Source organism: Mus pahari, chromosome 1, assembly GCF_900095145.1.
Source record: "Mus pahari chromosome 1, PAHARI_EIJ_v1.1, whole genome shotgun sequence".
In the NCBI taxonomy this organism is placed as follows: domain Eukaryota; kingdom Metazoa; phylum Chordata; class Mammalia; order Rodentia; family Muridae; genus Mus; species Mus pahari.
The window spans coordinates 99,864,398-99,888,037 of NC_034590.1; the positions used below are offsets into that span (position 1 = coordinate 99,864,398).

Sequence of the window (23,640 nt, forward strand, 5' to 3'; positions counted from 1 at the left end):
GACATAACCTATAGGCTTAAAAGATGCAGGCTTCCCTGGTATGCACAAATACTTAGAAAGGGAAGCACTTAGTCATGAACAATATAGCCATCTCCTTTGGGATATGGAGCCACTGAAAAGTCACTGTAAATAGGCTTTAGTGTGTCCTTTAGCCTGGTAAAAGCATTATGAAACACTGATGAGACTAAACACAAGATCCTACTACTGGTGTCAAGGAATGCGAGACTATTACATATCAGTACTTCTAAGACCGGACCATCAGAGCAACAATAGATCCTACTTAAGATTTCATTTGCCTTGTTAATAACACTGAGTCTTCAAGACTCAGTACAGTACTTTGTAGTTCTCAATGCAGTGGTCTTGAGTGTCTTTGATACATGTAATTCTAAATAATGAATATTCTTTTAAGTTATTCTAAGTGGATTCTTTTATAATTCATTTTGTTTGCTACTAATAAATGAAATACAATGGACTTCTGATATTAATTTATGACCTGCAATCATGTTTAATTCAGTTATTAGTTTCAGTAGTTGTACAGTGGCTGCCTGAAGATTTTTCATGTACACAATAGTATATTACTTCAACAGGAAATGCTTAATTAACTAATTGATTTATACTGTGTTTCAAACTAGGTAAATATTTAGTTCATTGTGTCCACAAATCTAATTAAGTTTATAAGAATACTTTGTCAGACAATTGAATTAAGTGGGAAATTGAATACATTTATAAAAATTTTAAATGTTAAAATTGAATTAGCATCTTGTAAATGCAATCAAAGGTTATTCAAAAGTCCTTTTTATTTAAATTATTGCTAACGTTTGAAAGCCTTATACATTGGAAATTTATTTGAAAATAAATAATCTGCATTCAGATTTGACAAATAGGAACAAATGTATTTTTTAATAGACTGTTATCTTCATGAACTGAATGCTAATTTTTAAAACTAGGAAAAACTTTGAATCCATTTTCCTATAAATTAAAGCCATTCTTAAAATACGAGGTATGAGTTAATACCCGTACTCACACCAACTTGAAAACACAAACTTAGACTTTAAAAACTGAAATTTTTCTATAGGTTGTGATTTTTAGTGGACTGTGAAATCAATTTAGTGGGTCAACAAAGAAAATATATTATATGTAATGAGAGTAAATTCATTTCATGAAACTTGTTTCAATTTTAAATCTTTACACATACTTGCAGGTATGTGTTGGGATAGTCAAGGAGTTACAGAACAAGATTAGGAGGAAAACCCTCAAAGAGGCAGCTCAAACTTTGAAATACAACAATTTCAGCAGAAAAGAACCAGAGCAGTTGAGCACCCTGAATAAGAAATAAATACAGTAAAGCTGTGCCTTCCTGGCCTAAGGCTAACAAGCTAAAAGTTTGTAGTACACTATTTCCTATCTCCAACACCCATTCTGAGTCCTAGGCTACACAGAACAGCCACTGACTTCGTAAAGCTTAAGCAACAGTAATGGACAATGCCAAGTTGTTTCTTCCTTAGTTGGTTGGAGGAAGTGGATGGCAGTTTCCTAACCAAGACTCATGCCACCCTGGGCATCTACCCTGAGCATCCACACTGGACAACCCTGCCTTACCTGAGAATGCTCATACAGTCCTAGGTATATGGGTATATAAAATAGGTACACAAGGACAACACTTTATATAATAAATCATACATTTATTTTAAAGCCATTCTCTGTTAAACATATAATTTTGTCATTTATTAAAGACAAAAGAAAAATTTTATACTGAGATATGCTTGCTTATTTTCACATAAACAATTCAATCTTGGCTAAATTATTTGATGAAACACCTTCAATACTTTGCACAGCTGTTGGATACTATGATTTTATAATTATCAATGCTTAACAAGCAGCTTATATAAATAATATGTTTAAGGCCACTTCAAAAATGTTGAAAATTATATCTCAACTATAATCTAAAATTCATTTAATAATTTGCTTATAAAACTCAAATCAGGGCTGGTGAGATGGCTCAGTAGGTAAGAGCACCCGACTGCTCTTTCGAAGGTCCGGAGTTCAAATCCCAGCAACCACATGGTGACTCACAACCATCCATAACAAGATCTTACTCCCTCTTCTGGAGTGTCTGAAGACAGCTACAGTGTACTTAAATATAATAAATAAATAAATCTTTAAAAACAAACAAACAAACAAACAAAAAACTCAAATCAGCAATTCAAACAGCAATCTTTAAAATAAAACATTCTAACACAATATAATCCAATATATTAATTCAATACATGCCGATGAATGATAAAAAAATATGAAGTCTTTATTTTCCTTAATGAAATACTTTTTTGTTTGTTTGTTTTTGTTTTTGAAATAGCATTTCTCTGCGTAGCCTAGGCTGTCCTTGAATTTGCTCTGTAGGCAAGGCTGGCCTTGAACCAGAGATCCATCTCTGCCTCATAACAAGTGCTAGGACTAATGTATCTGCTGCCACTACTCAGCTGCAACAAAATTCTGTGAAAACTTTGCACATAAAAACCACTACAATTCATAACCTACAACGGTCTCAAATCAAAGCCCAGCATGCCATGTTCAGAGCCAAGGTTGTGATGAAGTCATGCAACACACATGGGTGAGCACTGTCAGATTCTGAATTAATTTTGGTACATTAGGAAACTTCTCATTTTTGCTAGAATTTTCATAACTTCCACATTCAGTTCTGTGACTCCACATGGAGCTAGCACCCCAAAGTTTAAGAAGCTGTGCTCTAGAAGGGGCACATGTAACCTCAGGTGAAGGCCTCACGTTACTTGATAGCTCTCCAGCAACATATGCATAGACGTATATACACAAATGTGCATATAGACATGGCTAGCACGAGATGAGCTGATGACCAACATCAATTCAAATCCTCTTTTTCTAAAATCTTGGATCGGTATTTTCCTACTAATACATTAGTGAAAAAGGAAGAACTCTATACGCATTTCTCTTCCCTGGGACTTGGTATCATAGTTATCTGGTAAATGAAAAGGAGCTTCACTTAGGTTATTTTTTACCCTTACAGTCACGTGGTACCCAGAGGCTTTCACCAGTGTGACTACTTCATTATCTTCAATGACTTTCACATTCTTTGAAAAAAATGAATATTAGCTGTGTTTTACAACAAACATTGAGCAGTCAGTATAAAATGTTATATTTGAGGATAAAATGAATAACATGGGGAAAAACAGGATGGTAGTGCTTGAGGAAATAATATATTCTCAATAAAATTTTACTGTGAAAAACACTGAAACAAGGACTATAATACCCTTGAGTAATACCAAATTGTTTGCCCAATACTGTGAGTCACAGTCTTTCAAGCCTTAAAAATCAACTCCAAAATACTGTCTCCAGTTTCAACAAAGTGTGTATAAGGACTGTCTATGTTAGATGGTGACTGCCACATAAGAGAAGTATTTGTTTTCTTTTTTCCTCACTCCCCAACCCCCCGTAGTATTTTCTTAATGGTTGAATTAACAGCCAAGTAGTTTTTACCTTACCAAAAATGCCTTTTATTTAATCAAAAGTAAAGTAAAGTAGGACAAGCAATCACAGAACTGTGACTTAGGACCCTTGTCCTGCTTTATAAAGCACTCACAGGTGGATGCACCTTGCAAAGAGTGGCAGAGAGCACGAGACATCACCACTGCTGCCATAGAAAAGACTCTGCATCTTCTTACGTTAGCTCTCAATTCCCTCCCTAATTAACCCGGGGCCTGTGTGTACTAGGTAAGCATCTGTCACCGGGTGACACACTCACTGTCACCGGGTGACGCGCTCACTGTCACCGGGTGACGCGCTCACTGTCACCGGGTGACGCGCTCACTGTCACCGGGTGACGCGCTCACTGTCACCGGGTGACACGCTCAGTCCACAACCTGGCTACATCTCTGCAAAGGCTCCAGAAAATCTTTTTAAAGAAATGATTTAAGGAAAAGAAGGTAAAATACGGGCTGGTGAGATTGCTTGGCTGGTAGGGTGCCTGCCATGCAAGCCTGAACCTAAGTAGTCATGGACAGAGAGAGAACTGACTCCATAAAGCTGCCCCTTGACCTGTACACACATACCACAGTACCGTGCCCCTATATACACGTCATATACACGCAATTATATAAAATACTAAGAAAGCAAAGTGTAACTTGTACTGAAATATTTTAAGTCTACTATAGCCAATTTCTAATTTTAAAAACAATGGGATATGTTTTCCTTAAAAGTCATTTGAGAGGTTTCTAGACTCATTCCATTGGATGTTCTAAATTGAAAACAAAATATCTATTCACAATAAAAAAAAATTTCTTTAGAGGTTTTAGAAGTTAAGATAGTCAACTCTTGCCCACATAGCACCACAACACAGCAAACACAGAGGGTTTGCTACACAGGCTTACTAGATAAACCCAAGAGGAAGAGGAAGGGGACAAAAAACAGAGACTGCCAAGGGACTGAGGGTGGGCATTTTGGAATCTTATAGCAATCTGGAGTGGGGAAAACATGAGATTTTTTTTCTGATTAGAGACCACTGATAGACCTTGAAACCACTGTCACAGAGCATGATGGGATCCACTGAGGCACCTTCTGCAGGCACTTCAACCACAGAACATCTGTGGTGAAAAAAAGACTTGGTGATTAAAAAAACAAACAACAACAACAACAAAAAATCCAACAAACAAAAAGCAAAAAAGCCAGGCCAGCGAGCAGTATCGCCCACATGGGCTTTGTGTTTGTAACAGTGAGCCTGCCCCGAAAGGAGGAGGAGCGTAGAACAGCCTGCCAGTTACACCTCCACTGACCATGCTTCACAGCAGGTTCCATACATCCAGCATGTAACTGCACTTTAATTTCCTAAAACCGCAGGATGTAAGTGTGATTTCAAATACTGTCTGGACTATGATATTCAATATTGATAAAACTATACTATATTCTCTTCAAAGCTTCAAAGACTCAGCCAGCATATGGGAAATCCTCATTTTTTGAAGGCATTGTTCTCAAAGAAGTTTATTCTGACACTGTAAATGAATTCTAAACAATGAAAAGTAACAGCTAGAGTGTCTGCCCTGAGGAACAGAACCCAGAATACAGGAAATAACATGCTAAGTGAATGTCACTCACCAGAATAGTGTGTCTTCTTATTAACAGTGGGCAACACAAGATTAAATTGTTTCACCTATGAGATGATTACTATAAACTAAATGAGCATTGATTGCATGCCCATTCCATGTGTGGAAATGATCCAGTCACCTTTCAACCTCAAAAAATATGGAGCACTTACAGTCTCTTGTTTCTTTTGTAGTAATTTAAACTACATTTAAGAAAGAAAGGAGCCAGGCAGTGGTGGCGCATGCCTTTAATCCCAGCACTTGGGAGGCAGAGGCAGGTGGATTTCTGAGTTCGAGGCCAGCTTGGTCTACAAAGTGAGTTCCAGGACAGCCAGGGCTATACAGAGAAACCCTGTCTCAAAAAACAAAACGAACAAACAAAAAAAAGGAAGTAAAATTTTATTTGAAGTTAGGGAGTCAGAAAGAAATTTATGATCATAGTACTATTCAGATGAGAGGAACCTGTTATTAGTGAATACGGACTAATTCAACAAGGTAGCTTTCAGTATAAGATGGCTGAATGAAAAATGACCTGAAGGAAGGCAAAGGGAAAAATGTTTTCTGAGTAGTGAGACTGTGTGTAATTACTGGCTTTCCTCTTGAACATGATTGCCTTTGGCTATGGACATGACTCCAAAGCTAACTGGCAAATCTCATGTTTGTTCTAAAGTAACATTATCTGATCAGTAAACTGTAAGTTAGAATAAAACAACCCCATTCTGATTATTAACTTAAGGGGTAGGATTTAAGTTCTGTCTAGAAAACTGGAGCAGCACCAGGTAGATCAATTGTAACCAATGAATACTAATAGCTAGAGTGTTTGCCCTGGAAATGAGTCAGCTGTGCTCTCCTGTGGCCACTAATTCTAGGCAGGGCTCTAGACAAGATTCTAAGGCACTGCCATGAGTAAGACACTGCCTGCACTCTTGATTTCATATTGAGAAAAAAGTGGAAAGAAATGAGCACACTTCTCTCCTCAAGTCCCTCATTCCATTTACTCATTCCTTCTGCTGGGCTTTGCATTTTTTCCCTTCTGATTCTAATGAAGTACGAATCACCTCAGTGGCAGACTCCACGGAGACTAAAAGCAAGTAAGCACAACTTGTAACATCAAAGGACTTTACTCTGAGGAAGCCACACAGCAGCATAATATAAGCCACCTGAGAGCATCAGAGCCATGGTCATCATGATGCTCTGTATACCAACAGGTACTTTACACACTGAGCGCCTCTGTAGACCAGGCTGGCCTCAAACTCAGAGACCTGCCTGCCTCTGTTTCCCTCCTGGCTTGAGGGGCAATTCTTAATATCTGGGTCTGATTTTCCTCTTGTTATAAACTCAATAAGGTAAGTCTTACTATATTTTTATTAACAGATATTAATACATATAAGTTTTATTATGGCATTTTCATATATACATACATATATATATATATATATATATATATATATATATATATATATATATATATTTTGATCAAGTGTATGTGGGGTACCCTACTACTATCTTTTGTTACAGACAGAGTCTCATGTTGCTCAGGCTCACCCTGATATAGCTGAGGCTGACCCTGAACTGCTGGGATTCTGGGCATATGTCTCCGCACTTGGCACCTATTTTTATTTTAATAATAAGTAAGAAATCTGAGGGCAGAACAACTTCTTCATTGCCTAAAAGTACACATTATGCCTGTTGGTTATGAAGTCAGGGCCTTAGCTTAGGGAGTCCAACACTTTGAGTGTCTATATGTAGTAATTCAGACTAATAGCCAAAGAAGAAGAGCAAATAAAATGTGGCAGAGACTATGCTAGGTAAGGAGTGGAAGAGGACATAGAAAAGGAAACTCACCAGAGACGGAATAAGAAAGTACACCCCTAACTTCACAAAATAATTACTGTTCTACTACCTCACTTAGTTCAACTGCTCAATATTTCTGTCTTTCCATTGGTCAAATAAACAAACCAGTAGGCAGCTTTTATATTGTGAGAATTGTTAAGGAATAAAGATAAAAATGTCAGTCCTCAAAGCATGTAAAAACTAATCCAACAAGAGAAACCCAGGCAGTAAGCATCAAGAGTACACATGACTTCCTAACTGTTTGTCTTGTCTCCCCTCCACCCCCCATATGTACAGAGTCACACATGATATATTAAAAACTACGAAGAGCCACAAAAAGGGCAATGATGTCCAGCCGGGCTCTGCTCTAGACATACCTGCTTCTGGGTCCTGGTTGAAACGGCAGTACTTGGAGTTGTCCAGACAAGGCAGGCACTGCTCAATGGGTACCCAGACATACGTCTCAGGACACAGCAGATCAGAAGGTCTATACTGACCCTAGTGAGAAGTGAAAAATAGAAAGAAAGGGCACAGGCATTAGAAACACTAACTCCTGGGTTCTAAGGCTCCAGGAAGCCAGGAATGGTATGATGACAGGCTTAATGTCAACCAAAAAGCTTTGCCATAAATATTAGGTATTCTGTTAGTGATCACATTTGTATTTAAAAAGAGACTGCACATAAACGCTCTCTAAAAGTGACATATCACCATTTAGCAGGTTATATTGATTTGGAGGCTGGGTTTTTACATTTCTGGAAGAAATCAAGTTGCCTTTGAAAAGCTAGTGAGAACAGACTGAAGCTTCTTTGCATGTAGTAGAAAGCCATTCAAAGTCATAGAAAGCAAGGTTTGTTTTCAAAAGTAGAATATGACTTTCCTCAATCACTAATTTTCAAGTTTACAGACTCAAGGCTGATAATATTCATTTCATCCTAACGTTTTAAAAAATACAATCCTGGTAATACACATCTACTAACAATCTAAATTAGTAGGAGTACAATAAAAGCTTAAAAAATAGAAATTCTAACAAAACTTCTGCAATCATATAACTTCAAAATTTCTACTTTATACTTTATAGTTGGGTGTGGTGCTATAGGCCTTTAATTCCATCATTCAGGAGACAGAGGCAGGCAGATCTTTGTGAGTTCAAAGCCAGCATGGCCTACAAAGTGAGTTCAGGACAGCCAGAACTCTATTATACAGAGAAACTCTGTCTTGAAAAACAAAACAAAACAAACAACAAAAATATACTTTATTAAAATATGTAGAACTATGTACAACACTACACAGTATTTGCTGGAATAAATAAATCATTCATTCATGGAAACAGTTAAGAAAGATAATACTTAAGTAATAGTGATACAAACTATAAGAAAGCATTAGTGAATTTTTTCAGAAAAACCAAAGTTTTTATTTTCTTTAAATTTATTCAAATTTTAAATGTCTTTTCTCTGAATATTAAAATTCAAATTTTATATACAGGTTAAAATTTAGTACAGATATGTAAATTTTTATAATCCAGTGTAAGAAATTATTTTAGTATATGGAAAGATCCAACCTAATTTCTCTTGTATTTATTCAATAACCTCAACATGATTTTTTTGAATACTCTTAAATTCCCTTAGTGATTGTCTCTTCCTTAGTCTAAGCTTGCCATGTGCCAGAGCCACAGAGTTTTCAATATTAAATCTTTATGTTATATTTTACCCTCTGATAAATCTAATCTTTTATCACTCCACTTGCAGAATCTCCATTTTGCTTAAATATTCTAGAGTTTTCAATTTTGTATAAAAATGTGATTGGCACAAATTTAAAAACTAATAAAACTGGAAGAGCATGTCTTCATGTAGTGACAGAACATGAGAGAACCCCCATGAATGTCTAGTGAGAAACATGTGTTACTATAACAACTAAAACCCCAACTGTCCATATGATCCTATTTCTAACTCGAGGCTGAAGTTAAGGCAGCATTGGGAGTGAGGGTAACCAGCCCTCATCTGTGAATCCTGAAAATTAAACAAAGGACTTTCCCCTTAGACAGATTCCATAAATACACACTGATACATGAACAAACACCAGGAACAAGAGCTAACTGCAATCAATCCACTGCAGTGCCAGGGTTACAGAAAGGTGAAGCACATGTGAGTTACATATGTGTGACAGGCACAGAACCTCAAAGCACCTAGGTTTCACACGGTTCTCAAAGATCCTATTTGCTCATAGGAGAGATACTTTTGATTCTTTAAACATTTAACTCACTAAAAGATCAGAAATACATTTTGACTTCTTGGTATCATTTGAAATCAAATCTGTCAACTTCATTATACACTATTCTCCAAAGTATAGGCTTCTTTCAATACTTCAAGTAGTCTCTCAAGCCATCAAAGAATGCAGTTTTATGGCATAAACTGCTGTGAAATACTGCTTTCTAAACTAAGCTGGTTGAGAAGTATGTGACTGAAATGATTAAAGCTCAATTCAGAGTCACCATCCCACAAAGGAGAACCACAGGGACGTGAAAGCTGCCCTGCCTGTTCCCTATTGAAAGAAATTGAAAGATGTTTGCATTAAGAATGTAATTACTTAAGGATTTGGACAGACTTTCCCGTGGTCAGAAGAAAAATATTTAATCAACCTCTAAATATATTCATTCAGATTGAACAATGAAGTAAAAGCGGATTAATTCTTTCCTAGGGTGCTGACTTTTAGATAAATGAGAAATGTTGAGTTAGCACAGACTTCTGAAGTACTCAGAATTTTTAAAATGTAACACCTTTGACAGCTTATTCCACAGCTCTTTATGGAGTTCTTTCAAAGTGAAGAACAATTCAGAAGAGGAGTGACTAGTCCAAGTTGCTAAAGAAGAGTGGTATTTGTTCTAAATATAGCTATGATACCCAGTAACTGTCTTATTGGTAAGGAAAAGAAAGAGACATAGATCACAACACGGCCATATAATATTTCAATCAACTTTACTAGGTTGTCATAGACTAAGAGTTTAGAAAATGCCACAGTTAAATCTAAAACATGTACAAGGACGAACCCTGCAAACCCCAGCTAAGAACATCTCCTGTCCCACATCTTTAATAAGGGGGCTGTTTGCTTTGTGTTGGTTAATGTAATGAACAAAGGTATTCTTCTAACTTGCAGGCTTTAGATCATAATTTGAAGAGCATTACCATACTGATCAAAGTTTCCACCCTATGAAAAAGCCACCAAATAAATTATGTAAAACATGTATCTTAGTTCAGCAAAATAGAATTTGGCCTAAAATTTGCATTCATTTTGATAACCAGAGGTTAAAATATCTCACTATTGTGGCTGGAGAATTTGGTTTTGTGGTTAAGAGCACTTGCTTGCTCTTCTAGAAGAACTGTTCAATTTCCAGCACCCATGTAATGGCTCACAACCATCTGCCACTCTAGTTCTAGGGGGTCCAACACCCTTTTCTGGCCTCCACAGGCACAGACATACATGCAGACAAAGTATCGATAAATGGAAAATAGTAATTCTTTAAAAAGAACCATCTTGCTATCTCATCCTACTCCATATGTATGTAGAGTATGTAAAGCACAGCAGTAATCTGTCAGTAATAAGACTTTCAGACAAATATTTTAGTACTTCCAATGAAACACAGCAAACAACACAGACATTTCCCTCTAGTTAAGACAGCTAAGTGGAAATCCTAATTTCCAAAAGCAAAATGGTGTCTTAATGATATGAAGCAGCAACAAGGAATGGTTTAACAAGCCTCAAGCGTAAGTTTTGTCATGTTTTTACTGATGGGATTCATATACTAAATCTTCCCATTAGCACAGAATCCACTGCTTCTTTACTGTTTTCAAAGCTGTATATTTGTATCGAGTCCTAAAGAAACACTACACTCATAAGCCCTCACTCTTACCCCCAACCCCGACCCCAGCATATAGGCAATCCATTTAAAAATGGAAGGCCTGGGCTGGAGAGATGGCTCAGAGGTTAAGAGAACTGACTGTTCTTCCGAAGGTCCTGAGTTCAATTCCCAGCAACCACATGGTGGCTCACAACCATCTGTAATGAGATCTGACACCCTCTTCTGGTGCATCTGAAGACAGCTACAGTGTACTTAGATACAACAATAAATAAATCTTTAGGTTGGAGTGTGCGGGGCCGACCGGAGCAAACAGAGGTCTCAAATTAATATTCCCAGCAACCACATGATGGCTCACAACCATCAGTACAGCTACAGTGTGCTCATATACATAAAATAAACAAATAAAGCTTTTTTAAAATAAATAGATAGATAGATAGATAGATAGATAGATAGATAGATAGATAGATAGATAGATAGAAAAATGGAAGGCCTGCTGGGTAATGCCACAAAGCCTGTTGCTCCCAGTACATTCCTAGACTCCACATAGTGGAAGAAGACAACCAACTTCTACAACTGTTCTCTGACCTCTACACACATAGTATGGCATGCATGAATTCCACCCTACTCCCACCCCAGCCCCAAATAAAACAAACAAACAAACAACTAGTTAAAAGTGGTGTAATATTTCTTCATACTTCCAGGCATAGTTGATGTACATGCATGCCTGATTTGTGGCAGAGCCTACAAGGCCCTATATGAAGCAGGCATTACCCTTTTGTCCTGGTTTTTCTGCAATTGTCCCCTCTTCCATCATGCCAATTTGACTACACTGGTTTCTTTGTAGCTCCTAAAACATGTTAGGTGTGCATACAACTCAGGGCTTCTCAATGTCTCTCTCCAGACTAAGTCATTCTTATGTTTGTTTGTTGTTGTTGTTTGTATGTTTGTTTGTGTGTGTGTACATGTGTATATGTGTATAGTACAGAGGCCTGAACCTCTATGCATGTTATACAAACCCTATACCACAGAACTACATTAAAACCCTGACCTCCTTTTTTATTGTCAAAAATAATTTTCCCTGAAACTTATAGAGGAGAAAGTGGGGAAAAGCCTCGAAGATATAAGCACAGGGGAAAAATTCCTGAACAGAACAGCAATGGCTTGTGCTGTAAGATTGAGAATCAACAAATAGGACCTCATAAAATTGCAAAGCTTCTGTAAAGCAAAAGACTGTCAATAAGACAAAAAAAGGCCACCAACAGATTGGGAAAGGATTTTTACCAATCCTAAATCTGATAGGGTACTAATTTTCAGAGGAATGCAAATTAAAACAACCCTGAGATTCACCAGTCAGAATGGCTAAGATCAAAAATTCAGGTGACAGCAGATGCTGGATGTGGAGAAGGAGGAACACTCCTCCATTGCTGGTGGGATTGCAAGCTGGTACAACCACTCTGGAAATCAGCTTGGCAGTTCCTCAGAAAATTGGACATAGTACTACCAGAAGATACAGCAATTCCTCTCCTAGGCATATACCCAGAAGATGTTCCAGCTGGTAATAAGGACATATACTCCATTATGTTCATAGCAGCCTTATTTATAATAGCCAGAAGCTGGAAAGAACCTGGATGTTCCCTCAATAGAGGAATGGATACAGAAACTGTGGTACATTTACACAATGGAGTACTACTCAGCTATTAAAAACAATGAATTTATGAAATTCTTGGGCAAATGGATGTATCTGGAGGATATAATTCTGAGTGAGGTAACCCAATCACAAAAGAACACACATGATATGCACTCACTGATAAGTGGATATTAGTCCAGAAATTTAGAATACCCAAGATACAATTTGCAAAACACATGAAACTCAAGAAGAAGGAAGTCCAAAGTGTGGATACTTCGTTGCTTCTTAGAATGGGGAACAAAATACCCGTGAATGGAGTTACAGAGACAAAGTTCGGAACAGAGACTGAAGGAATGACCATCCAGAGACTGCCCCACTTGGGGATCCAGCCCATAAACAACCACCAAACCCAGACACTAGCCAGATGCCAATAAGAGCCTGCTGACAGGAGCCTGATATAGCTGTCTCCTGCAAGGCTCTGCCAGTACCTAGTAAATACAGAAGTGGATGCTCACAGTCATCCATTGGACAGAGCATAAGGTCCCCAATGAAGGAGCCAGAGAAATACCCAGGGAGCTGAAGGGGACTGAAGCCCCATAGAAGGAACATCAATATCAACTAACCAGTACCCTCAGTTTCCCTCCTTGAAACTATACAACCAATTAAATAAAACACATGGTGGAACTTGTGGCTCTAGCTATATTTGTAGCAGAGGATGGTCTAGTGGTCATCACTGGGAGGAGAGGTCCTTGGTCCTGTGAAGGCTCTACGCCCCTGCATAGGGGAATGCCAGGACCAGGAATGGGAGTGGGTGGGTTGGGGAGCAGGGGGAGGTGGGAGATAGGGGATTTTCGGAGGGGAAACTAGGAAAGGGGATAACATTTGAAATGTAAATAAAGAAAATATCTAATAAAAAAGAAAGAAAGAAAGAAAAGAGCACGGTTCTTAGGCTGAAGGGACAGCTTAATGGTTAAGAGCACTTACCACAATTCAACAGAATCTGGGTTCAATTCCCAGCATCCATGTGGGAGCTCATAACTGTCTATGACTCCATTTCCAAAGGATCCAACACCCTCTTCTGGTGCCAGGCATGCACACAGTACACAGACATACATGTAGGCAAACACTTATACACATAAAATGATAAAATCTCAAGAGCATAATCCTCACAATATCTGAATCAAATCTTGTGATAACTTTAAAAGTAGTGAAAATAACATTCTTCTTTTTAGATGGTGGAGGCAGAGTGCTAGGAGCAAACCAGGACCTATGCATGGCTACAACAAGTACTCCGCCCGAGTTACATTCCTAGATCTCAGACACTGCTTCTACTGTAGAGGTAAAACAGCAACATCGTGTGATGTCAGTGATGAGCTATGAACTATTAACATTTCCTTTGTTAAGCCACAGCTTAATTTAAAATTATTCACATTTTCCCTATATATTTACAAAATAATCTCCAGGTCTTAAAACTCAGAGCCAGTTCAATATATGCACTTGGCATCAAACATGACAAGATGGGTTGGCACTGCCCATATGATCCCTGCCTATGAGGGAAGAGGAGGCAGCTGTGTCCAGTGACTTGCCAGACAGTAGAACAACAGTTGCAGCACAGCAGTACTGAAAAGAATGAGGGTTGTACACAAGCTGGTAGTGCATCAAGGGTCAAAGAATCAGCTCTCGCTGGAGCAGCAGCAAACAATCCTGTGCATTATGTTATAAAGGCAAGTTTAAAAACAAAACAACGACAAAAACAAGCCCTCACCAACAGCAAATACAGATCTAAGTCTGCATTGCTGTCTTCCTCTATACTCCAAATCTATGTCCACCAAAATTCCAAACAGGAAATGAAAAGAAAAATAACTGTTTCATCTTTACTACAAGTTATGTCATCCTGTATCTTCATGGTTTGAGCAAGCTTTAAAAACAAATTAATCATGGGCTTTGCATTTAAAATGGGAAAGTTGAGTTAGTTATAAAGAGTAACTCCATCTTCTCCAGGGGAAAAAATCCCAAAAAGAACAAAAGAAAAAAAACCAACAATTTCCATACCATACAGTCATACTCATTGCCACTATCTTTCCTCTTAACATAGACTGACACATTTGAAGCAAGTTTCAAGCTCATGAGTAGACCTATATATAATCTGGTATTATCTAGAAAAGTATTATGAAATATAGACTCTAAAATGGTATTATGATTCCTTTCATCTTGTTTCATCTCCTGCCTTCCCAGATTCCCATCAAAGCACCGCTTACAAATGAACACAAAATTGATCAGAAATAAAAGGACATTGTAGTCTTTATGTTATAATGGAATATGACCCCCATACTCAAAGAAAGCAATAAATCAAGTAAATACTCCTCTTTAAATAATTTACATTGTTAAAAAAACTACTTTTTAATTGTAGTAAATCCAGAAACATTTCTAAATGCTTTAACATCTTTTCAAATTTTCTTTTTGGCCTTTGGAAAATGAAGTATGTGAACCCTTATATATTTGGGGCCATGCATACTTGCAAAGCTGAAATGTAAAAATTCTCTTTGAATACTATACTTTGTTAAAGTTTAAACATTTAAATGAAAAGTTATTTCTTTAATTAAGGTTAAAGGATTTGAGACTTATTTTTCTCAGAAAAAAATCAGAGAAAAGTAAAGAAATGCTTTCATATGATATTTACTCAAGTTACATTCTTGGCTTTTAAATAGAAACATCTGGGGATGGGCTTGGCAGATTATAATAAAATTGAAGTTACCAATTCACACCCTGCCATTTTGAGGGTATTTTGTTTTTACAGTTTTCAAATCAAAACCAAACGGACTTTCCTTTGAACTCTGGTACCAAACCAAAGACCTTTATGAGATTTTACTTTCAAGAATACTTTGTAAATATTTTGTAAAATGGGAAGGATTTCATGAGCATTTGAGAATAGGCTAAACTAGCAGAGTCTGTTTTGAAAGTTCAAGTTAAACTGAAATTTAAGTATAAAAAAGATGAGATCACTGAAACATGCACAGACCACTCACTTCCTTGCCCCTGACTAAATACCAATAGCAAAAGTACAAAAAAGAAGTCTCAGACATTGAAGTCTTTTACCAGGTAAAACTGGTATCACTATCTCACTTTCCATAATAAGCCTACTGACTTTACTAAAACCAACTGCTCTAACACTACCTAAGCAAAAATAGTTCAAAACGACCCACTAGAGTGGGCTGCACTGCACCGCCCCTCAGGTCAGAAATTCAGGCTTATTAAACCCAGTCCCTTCCCTGAAAGACAACACCAATGGAATCTCATCTCAGAGTACTGCAGCAGACCCTTGCTCCTGACTTCGTTACATAAACAGAGATTGACTTTATCGGTTCCCAAGAGAGTGCTTTAGAAGTAACTTGAGCCGCTCTGTTTTCAAGCACTGTGGTTGTGCCACACTCCGCTGGTGAGGTGCACTGGGGCCAGTAAAGACAAAGAGCCTAAACATCTGAACCCATTTGTGCTCCCCAATTCTGAACACCAACAGATGGACTCCATGTGCTGCTAGGCTAAGCTTTGAAATTTTAAAAATACATATTTTTTCCACTGACAAACAGAAAGTGATGGTATTCTGTGTTTCTTTAATTAAAATCCAAGGGTTCTCAAAGGCTCCGGGACTTTACTTTAAAGCTTCTTTAAGACTAGGATATTTATTTTGCTATTGGCAAATAATAGAGAATAAAGATTCTAATTTAGTTTTAATCACAATCTTTGCTTTTACTTTGGAAACCCTGAGTTAATCCTTTTTCTTCTGGAAAATACAAAGAAAGCTTGTGAAGAAAAGATTCAAGGAGTCAACTTACAGTGCAAATTTAATTTCAACCGAAGGGTCACAAGTTGAAAAGGATAAGGGAAAAAAAAGAAGAAGAGTGAATGAATGAATCAGGACAAAGAAAATAATATTCAAAGACAAAAAGTAAAATTCAAAGCTTTAATTTCTGTTGATACATGAGTGAATGAGAGAGAGAAAGAGAGAGAGAGAGAGAGAGAGAGAGAGAGAGAGAGAGAGAGAGAGAGAGAGAGAGAGAATGTGTATTGTTCTTGTTGTTTATTCACCATGGTAGAGAACAGAGATTATCCAAGTGGTTATCTGCTTTTTCAGGCTTCAAAAACAGCACTCAGAGCCCTTACTCTCCACTACCTCAAAACAGCCTCTCTCACATGACCCGCAGTGAGGAGGTTTTCAAGTTCTCAAGTTCATCCTCTCACTGGAACCAATCAGACAGATCATATGAATCCTTGCCTACTGCTCCCCACAAAGTGGAACAACTTCTTTTTAAAAGTATTTGAAGATGTTGATGTGAGAATTGTGACTTTAGTTAGAGATGGTAAGAAATTATACATGATGAAAACCCACCACAAACTGAAGAGCCTGAATTTTATTAATCACAACACAAGCTGCCTAGGTATCTATAAAGTAATCCATACTGCTTACATGTTCCCTAAGGAACTCACGCTTACTCCCTCAGGAACATGTCTACACCCACAGGGTACATATGAATCCACAAACCTCCAGTCAGGATCCTCATATAAATCAGGGATGTGCATGACAAAAGTTAGGCTTTCCATCCAGCCTCTCACCTGGAAGACACTAGCCCAGGGGCACTCAAAAGGGTATAGGTTAGCTGCTATCTGGAGCCTACCCACTGAATATGAGTTATAGTCTTTTTAAACAAAACTCAACTACTACTGCATGCTTTATCTTTACTAAGACTTTCTTGGATCCTTTCATTTCACTACTATGACCAAAATTCCTTGTCTGAGGGAGACGATGTCTGCCCCTCCTCATAAGGTTCCAACAACAGACCAAGGTTTAAGTCTACCAAGTTCACTCTGGGGAACCATTGAGTTGTTACTTAGAGTGTAGGTGAGGGTTACTTACTGGAGGGAGTTACTTATGGATCCTCCTCACATACACAGCCTACTACCTCACAAAGGCATCATCAGAAGTCTTTACCCAATAAAGATAATCACTTGTCACACAGATGGAACCCCCCCCCCCAGGCCTGTTTATTCTGGGCCCTCCCCTCTAGCTAAGGGTTTTTATTGCTATGATGAAACAATGTGACCAAAATCAAGTTAAAGACAGGGTTTATCTGGCTTATACCTCCACATCACAGTCCATCACTGAAAGAAGATAGAGCAGGAATCAAACAAGGCAGGAAACATGAGGCAGGAGCTGATGCAGAGCAAACGAAGGAGTGCTGTTTACTGGTTTGGTCATGATGGCTTGCTCACCCTGAACCTAAGACCGGCAGCCCCAAAATAGCACCACTTATCATGGGCTGGGCTCTCCTCATCAATCACTAAGAAAATGCCCTACAGTCAGAACTTATGAAGGCATTTTTTCAATTGAGGCTCACTCCTTTCAGACGATTCTAGCTTGTGTCAAAGTTGATATAAAACTAGGAAACATACCCTCCTTGAAGCTACATGCAATTAGGACAGAGTTGCATTCAACAGTTGACAAGATACTCAGGTGAGGGTCTCCTGGCCCTTCCAAAGGGATGTAAACACTTAACAAGCCCAGTTGGAATAACCTCTTTGCAAAGAAGCACAAATGAACGAACTCCCCAAAATGGCAGCTGTTTGGTTCTGCAAACAATCCTGTACAAGTATCAAACCCCAGGCTAAACCATGTTCTGTCTTGTCATTTTTGCACTCAGTGAGTCACTGTTAAATGCCTACCACCTATTAAACTTCACACAAAGGTCTTATGCATGCCAGGGTGAACTCTGCCAGTTTGGGTTCTCAATGACCTTGCAATCTAGAAAGTCAAAATTTATGGTAATTGCCATTCAGAAACATAAGCATATACTTTATAACAAAGTATGGCAATGCTATCAAGGAAAATCCCATCAGAACAACAAGGAAGCCTAAGTGAGACCTGAGGGTTGGAGTCACTGTTCTGGGAAACATCATCTGAATTTCTAGAGTACACTTAACAACACAATCTGTTGTAGTTCTCTATCTATATGCTTTTTGTCCTTCAACATCAGGTCCTCCTCCCCAGACCCCAATGTAGTATTTTCTAAATATATCAGTTTTTCCATTTCTTGGGCCTAAAAATGCTATTTCAGACTGAGTTTCCAATAAATACTTACTGAAATGCTTATTAAGATGAATTGTGTCCAATTATATTTCTTAAAGAGAATCAGAGACTCTTTAAAATAGATTGGCTTTACATCTTCTTTGTTATTAATCTGTTTCATTTTAATGTTTTGAAAAAGGTGGTGAGAAGGGAAAAATTAAATAAGCCAGAAAAGTCTAATTATTAGTGAAACCAAGATTACAAATGTAGAAACACTCTTTTTCTGCTCAGATTCCCCGACAACATCAGTGGAAGTATAGGCACCCACCTCCGCCCAAGCCAGTGGGACTCTCGGCTCTGCGGATGAAGACTGGCCAGCTAGAGACACTTTGGACATGGTCCCTGAGATGGCTCTGTAGGAACAGACTCCTGCTTTTTACCTTTTCACATTCTTCTAAAAATCTCTAAGTCCCAAGTCAAGCAAATGTTTTTTAAAAGTTTCCAGCAAATATATAGCTTTAATAAAGTCAGTAAACTATCTCTAACTGGAACTATTGTGTTTTTTTACAGAATATAAAAACACCAAATGTTTCCCAGTGCCCCAAAATCTTAAATCATAAAGGTCTGTTTATTGCACAACTGAGGACAATGAGAAGCTGGCTGTCTAACCTTGTATTCGTCCCAGGGGTGTGATCTTTGCTAATCATTGTTCTTTTTTTTCCCCCTGCCTGATGGAAAATTCATCACAAATGACTTAAATAATTCAGGTTTTAGTATAACCCTCTTTCCCTCAACTGTGCAGCAGCAGGGGGTTCTGTAGAAATGACATTCTATACCCTTATATGCTACCAGTATTCTTTGAGCTTATGAAGACAACAGCTTAATAGCTTTTTTAGAATGTCTATATTTAGCACATTCTAAAGACACTGCGTGGCTAGTGGCCTTCTTTTCTAATGATCAATTAACTATTAATTACATAGTCCTTTTTATTCATAAAATGAACAAATCATCAACTTCACTGAATCTTAGTTAAATAAATGTGAAAGAATGAATTGTGATACAAAGTCCAAAGAGTCTTAGATTTTAGTAAATTTCAGTGAATATTGTGCATAATTATACAACTTCGGACACATACATCTAAACTCAATTAGCAACCCTGATAGCACAGGTACAGCGTGTGAAACCCCATAAGAGCAGAGTAATCACTGTCTCCATAAATATTAGAATTTTATCTATTTATTATATCAACCATTACAAAACCACACATGAACACCAAAACAGATCTTTAAATTTTATTTTAAATATTTTCATATGTAGTTTCTAAGTATCATTTAGGGCCAATCGTCACCTTTCCATCCAGTAACAGTTTGCAGAAATCAAAACAGTGCAATTACCATTTTATCACATCAGCAATTTGTGAGAAAGCATGGATACAATTGAATCTGAAATCTACAACTTCCAGATGTGAAAAAGTGTAATCCTGACAAGCTACTATTACATAGAACCTGCAACCATGCTATTTTTTTTCAGAGAGATCCAAATTTGGGATGTCGAGTATGTATGGAAGCTGCTGATACACAGGCCAAGGACCTATCAGCTGCTAATCTACTGGGTTTTGGTGACATAGCATCTAAGTAACTCAAAGTGGTAGCGAGCACACATTCTAGCAATGCTTTTTATATCAGCATGAACGCAGAGAACTGAAGATATTGAATGTGTTTGGCTCCACTGCAGTTGCCCCTTTTTGATGCTCAATCTGAACACATTCTGGCCAGTGGGAGCCAATTTAAGTTGCCTTGTGTTTCCAACATAGCCCTAGTAATTTATGATAGCTTCCATGCTTGCTGACTTCTTTTTATCTTCAGAGACTATTTATTTATTTATTTATTTATTTATTTATTTATTTATTTATTTATTTTTTAAGATTTATTTATTTATTATATGTAAGTACACTGTAGCTGTCTTCAGACACTCCAGAAGAGGGCAGCAGATCTTGTTACAGATGGTTATGAGCCACCATGTGGTTGCTGGGATTTGAACTCCGGACCTTCGGAAGAGCAGTCGGGTGCTCTTACCCACTGAGCCATCTCACCAGCCCCCAGAGACTATTTATTAAAGTCGTCTTAACAATCCTCAGATCTGACTGCTTGTTTCTGAGCTTTGGATCTTAAGTTCTATCACCAAATATGCTAAGCCTGTGTGCAGCTACTTTCTCTGAGAGAAGAGAGTGATCACTGAGCATTGTACTCATTACCGCTGTCTGCTTGTGGACGTTGTACATCGTGGTGCGGAGCCTAGTGCGCACCACGATGTACAACGTCCACAAGCAGTCAAATCCCAGCAACCACATGGTGGCTCATAACCATCCATAACAAGATCTGACTCCCTCTTCTGGAGTGTCTGAAGACAGCTACAGTGTACTTACATATAATAAATAAATAAATCTTTAAAAAAAAAATTTTGGTCTCCAAGTATGAGCTCAGTTCTGATGAGTAACTGCCTTAGGAAAAGGCAGCATGCCAGTTGAGAATCTAGCAGGGGCCACTTTAGACAAGTGTGCTAATTCTACATTGCTGACCCTGAAACAAGCGGACAGGAAAGAACTTCTGATGTCCTGGGTCTGACACCTCTCCTGTAGTTCTGAAGCTTCATAACTGGCAAACTCAACACACACATCTTTCTACTCCAACACATGTCTATTTTCAGAGTACTAAAAGTTTGTCATGGTTTAGACATAAAGTATACCCCATGAAGGCTGTTCTGAGTTTTGAGGTTAGGCTGAGTTCAGCTGAGTTACACAGACAAAAGTCTCAGAAACAACAGACGATGAAATACTATCACACATCTACCAAGCTGGCTAAAATTCAGAACAATATAAAAGAACAAAAATATAAAAGAACAAAATAACTTGAGAAACAAAATGAGTATTATAATATTGGATAACACAAAGTTTAAGGTTAATATCCATGAATTTACACTATGAATAAAGAAATGGAGGTCAGAGACAAACCTTATACAGATTCTCTATACACGAGATAGTCTCTCCTTCCAGAGATGAATCTTAGTTCAGGTAGTTCAGATGTACTGTTGGAAGAGAACTGCATCTCTGTGGCATTATTTCATAAAAGCCCACCAATTTAACCAGAAGACCCACAGCTAAGATTAGGAGATCTTCTCCTGAGTATCTGACAGCACTGCTCAATACTTTCAGTGTCAAAAACAAAGCAAGGCAGACTAAGAAACTATCATAGAACAAAGGAGAATGCCAGACAACTAAAAACAGCTAGTGACCTGGGATGGATCTAGGCTGGAGAGAGGCTGTCAGTATAGAACCTTGTGAAATCTAAATAGGAGTATGGTCATTAGTCCATCAGGTCCCAGCAAATTCTCCCAACAATGTAGTTGAGGGAACAAACTGGGTGAGTGTTACGGGAATACTCTGGAAGCAAGCTGTAGTGCACACCTATAATCCTAGAACTCAGGAGTCTGGGACAAGAGAATATTAAGTCTAAGTCCAATTTGGTTTGTATACTAAGAAATATGTTTCAAAAAAATAAAAATAAAAACAGGTACTGAAGAGATGGCTCAGCAGCTAACAACACTGGCTGCTCTTCCAGAGGATGCCAGTTCGGTTCCTAGTACCCAGATGGGAGCTAACAACTGAACTCCAGTTCCAGGGGATCAGATGCCCTCTTCTGACCTCTAGAGGCACTGACTGCATGTGGTACACAAACATACACGAAGGCAAAAACACCCATACACATAAAATAGTTTTTAAATTAAAATGAAAATAAAACATTCTCAGTGTTCCCTTTACAAATGAAAAATTATTCTAAACAAATTATTTTTTAAAATTCAATCTTTCAAAGTGTCAACTTTTAAATTTTTATACCAAGAGTATTTACCTTCATGTTTGTCTGAGTGTCATAAGCATATCTGGTACCCACAGAGGCCAGAAGAAGGCATCAGATCCCCATAAAACTGGAGTTCTACATGGGCACTGAGAATTGAACCTGGGCCCTCTGGAAGACCAATTAGTGCTCTTTACTACTGACACATCTTTCCACCCCAAAAAGTACCAAAGTAAAGCAACTTTTATATCAATGAATTAACACACTTTCTATTTTAATCTTGGATTTAGTAGATCCCTGGATTGTCACATATGTTTTACAAATAATCAGAATACAATGTAGGTACCACATGGTCCCAATAGGACATTATAAGAACACTTTAATAGAATGGCTCTGCTTCTAGAAACTTTAAAATAAAACCAGTTTCATTGAGAGAGAGAGAGAGAGAGAGAGAGAGAGAGAGATCCCAACCTAGGCAACAGTATTAAAGACTATTAAAATATGTTATTTATTTTGTTTGAAGTATGGGAAGAAAGTCTAACATAGATAATTGGAAAAATAGGTATTATGACAGTCCTTTCATAACTGTGGATATTCTTTACTGATAATACCCTAAATTATAATAATAGTTTCACAAGTTTCATATTTATTTAAAGTTTATTCATAAGGTACATTCTAAAGTCACAGCTATGGACATTTCCTGTTCCATATAGTACAAGCAATCCTTTTCTTTAGAGTCACAAGCTGTTATCATTCACCTTGAGAAAATATCTGTCAAACAGCCAAGTCAGAAAACCCAAAATTGTCCATTTCTGGTAAAATTAAAGAGCAGTTCAATCAGCATACTCCATAACTGCAAGAATGTCTTTCTTGAGGCAGCTTTTGCCCTGTGGGACGGGGCAGATTAAATGGTACTGGTCACAGATACTTAGCACAGTTACTGGGAAGAAGAGGCAAGATCTGCCTTAGCTGCTACTCCCCTTAAAGCACATCTCCTGCAAGTAGAAAAGGTTGTTACCATAGCCCTTTGCTTGAGGACACAAGCAAATTCACTCATGACCCCATTAAGAAGCTCATACTAATATGCAAACACTATTATATACCTATGCTTATAGAGACATGCAGAGAAATAGTAGCTACAGAGTCGGGCCCCAGAGAGTTCCAGACTATCTAGCGAAAGGAAACCAGGCTAGAGAAAAGCTTTGTTGATCCAAAATGATACTCAAAAATTGGCAAGCAGTTATTTATGTCCCATCAGCAGCAGGAAGCCCTGATAGTGTTTTCATCTGCTCCTAGCTCTCAGCTTT

General features: G+C 37.9%; 1 protein-coding gene across 4 annotated transcripts in view; it reads right to left on the bottom strand.

The window, feature by feature from the left end:
• Positions 1 to 23,640, bottom strand: part of Ate1 (arginyltransferase 1) — a 114,047-nt gene that overhangs the window by 19,196 nt on the left and 71,211 nt on the right. For all 4 annotated transcript variants that reach the window (XM_021191919.1, XM_021191914.1, XM_021191911.1 and 1 more), the window contains exon 11: positions 7,319 to 7,439. In XM_021191919.1, coding sequence (XP_021047578.1) covers positions 7,319 to 7,439 — 121 coding nt within the window. The remainder of the gene's footprint in view (positions 1 to 7,318; positions 7,440 to 23,640) is intronic.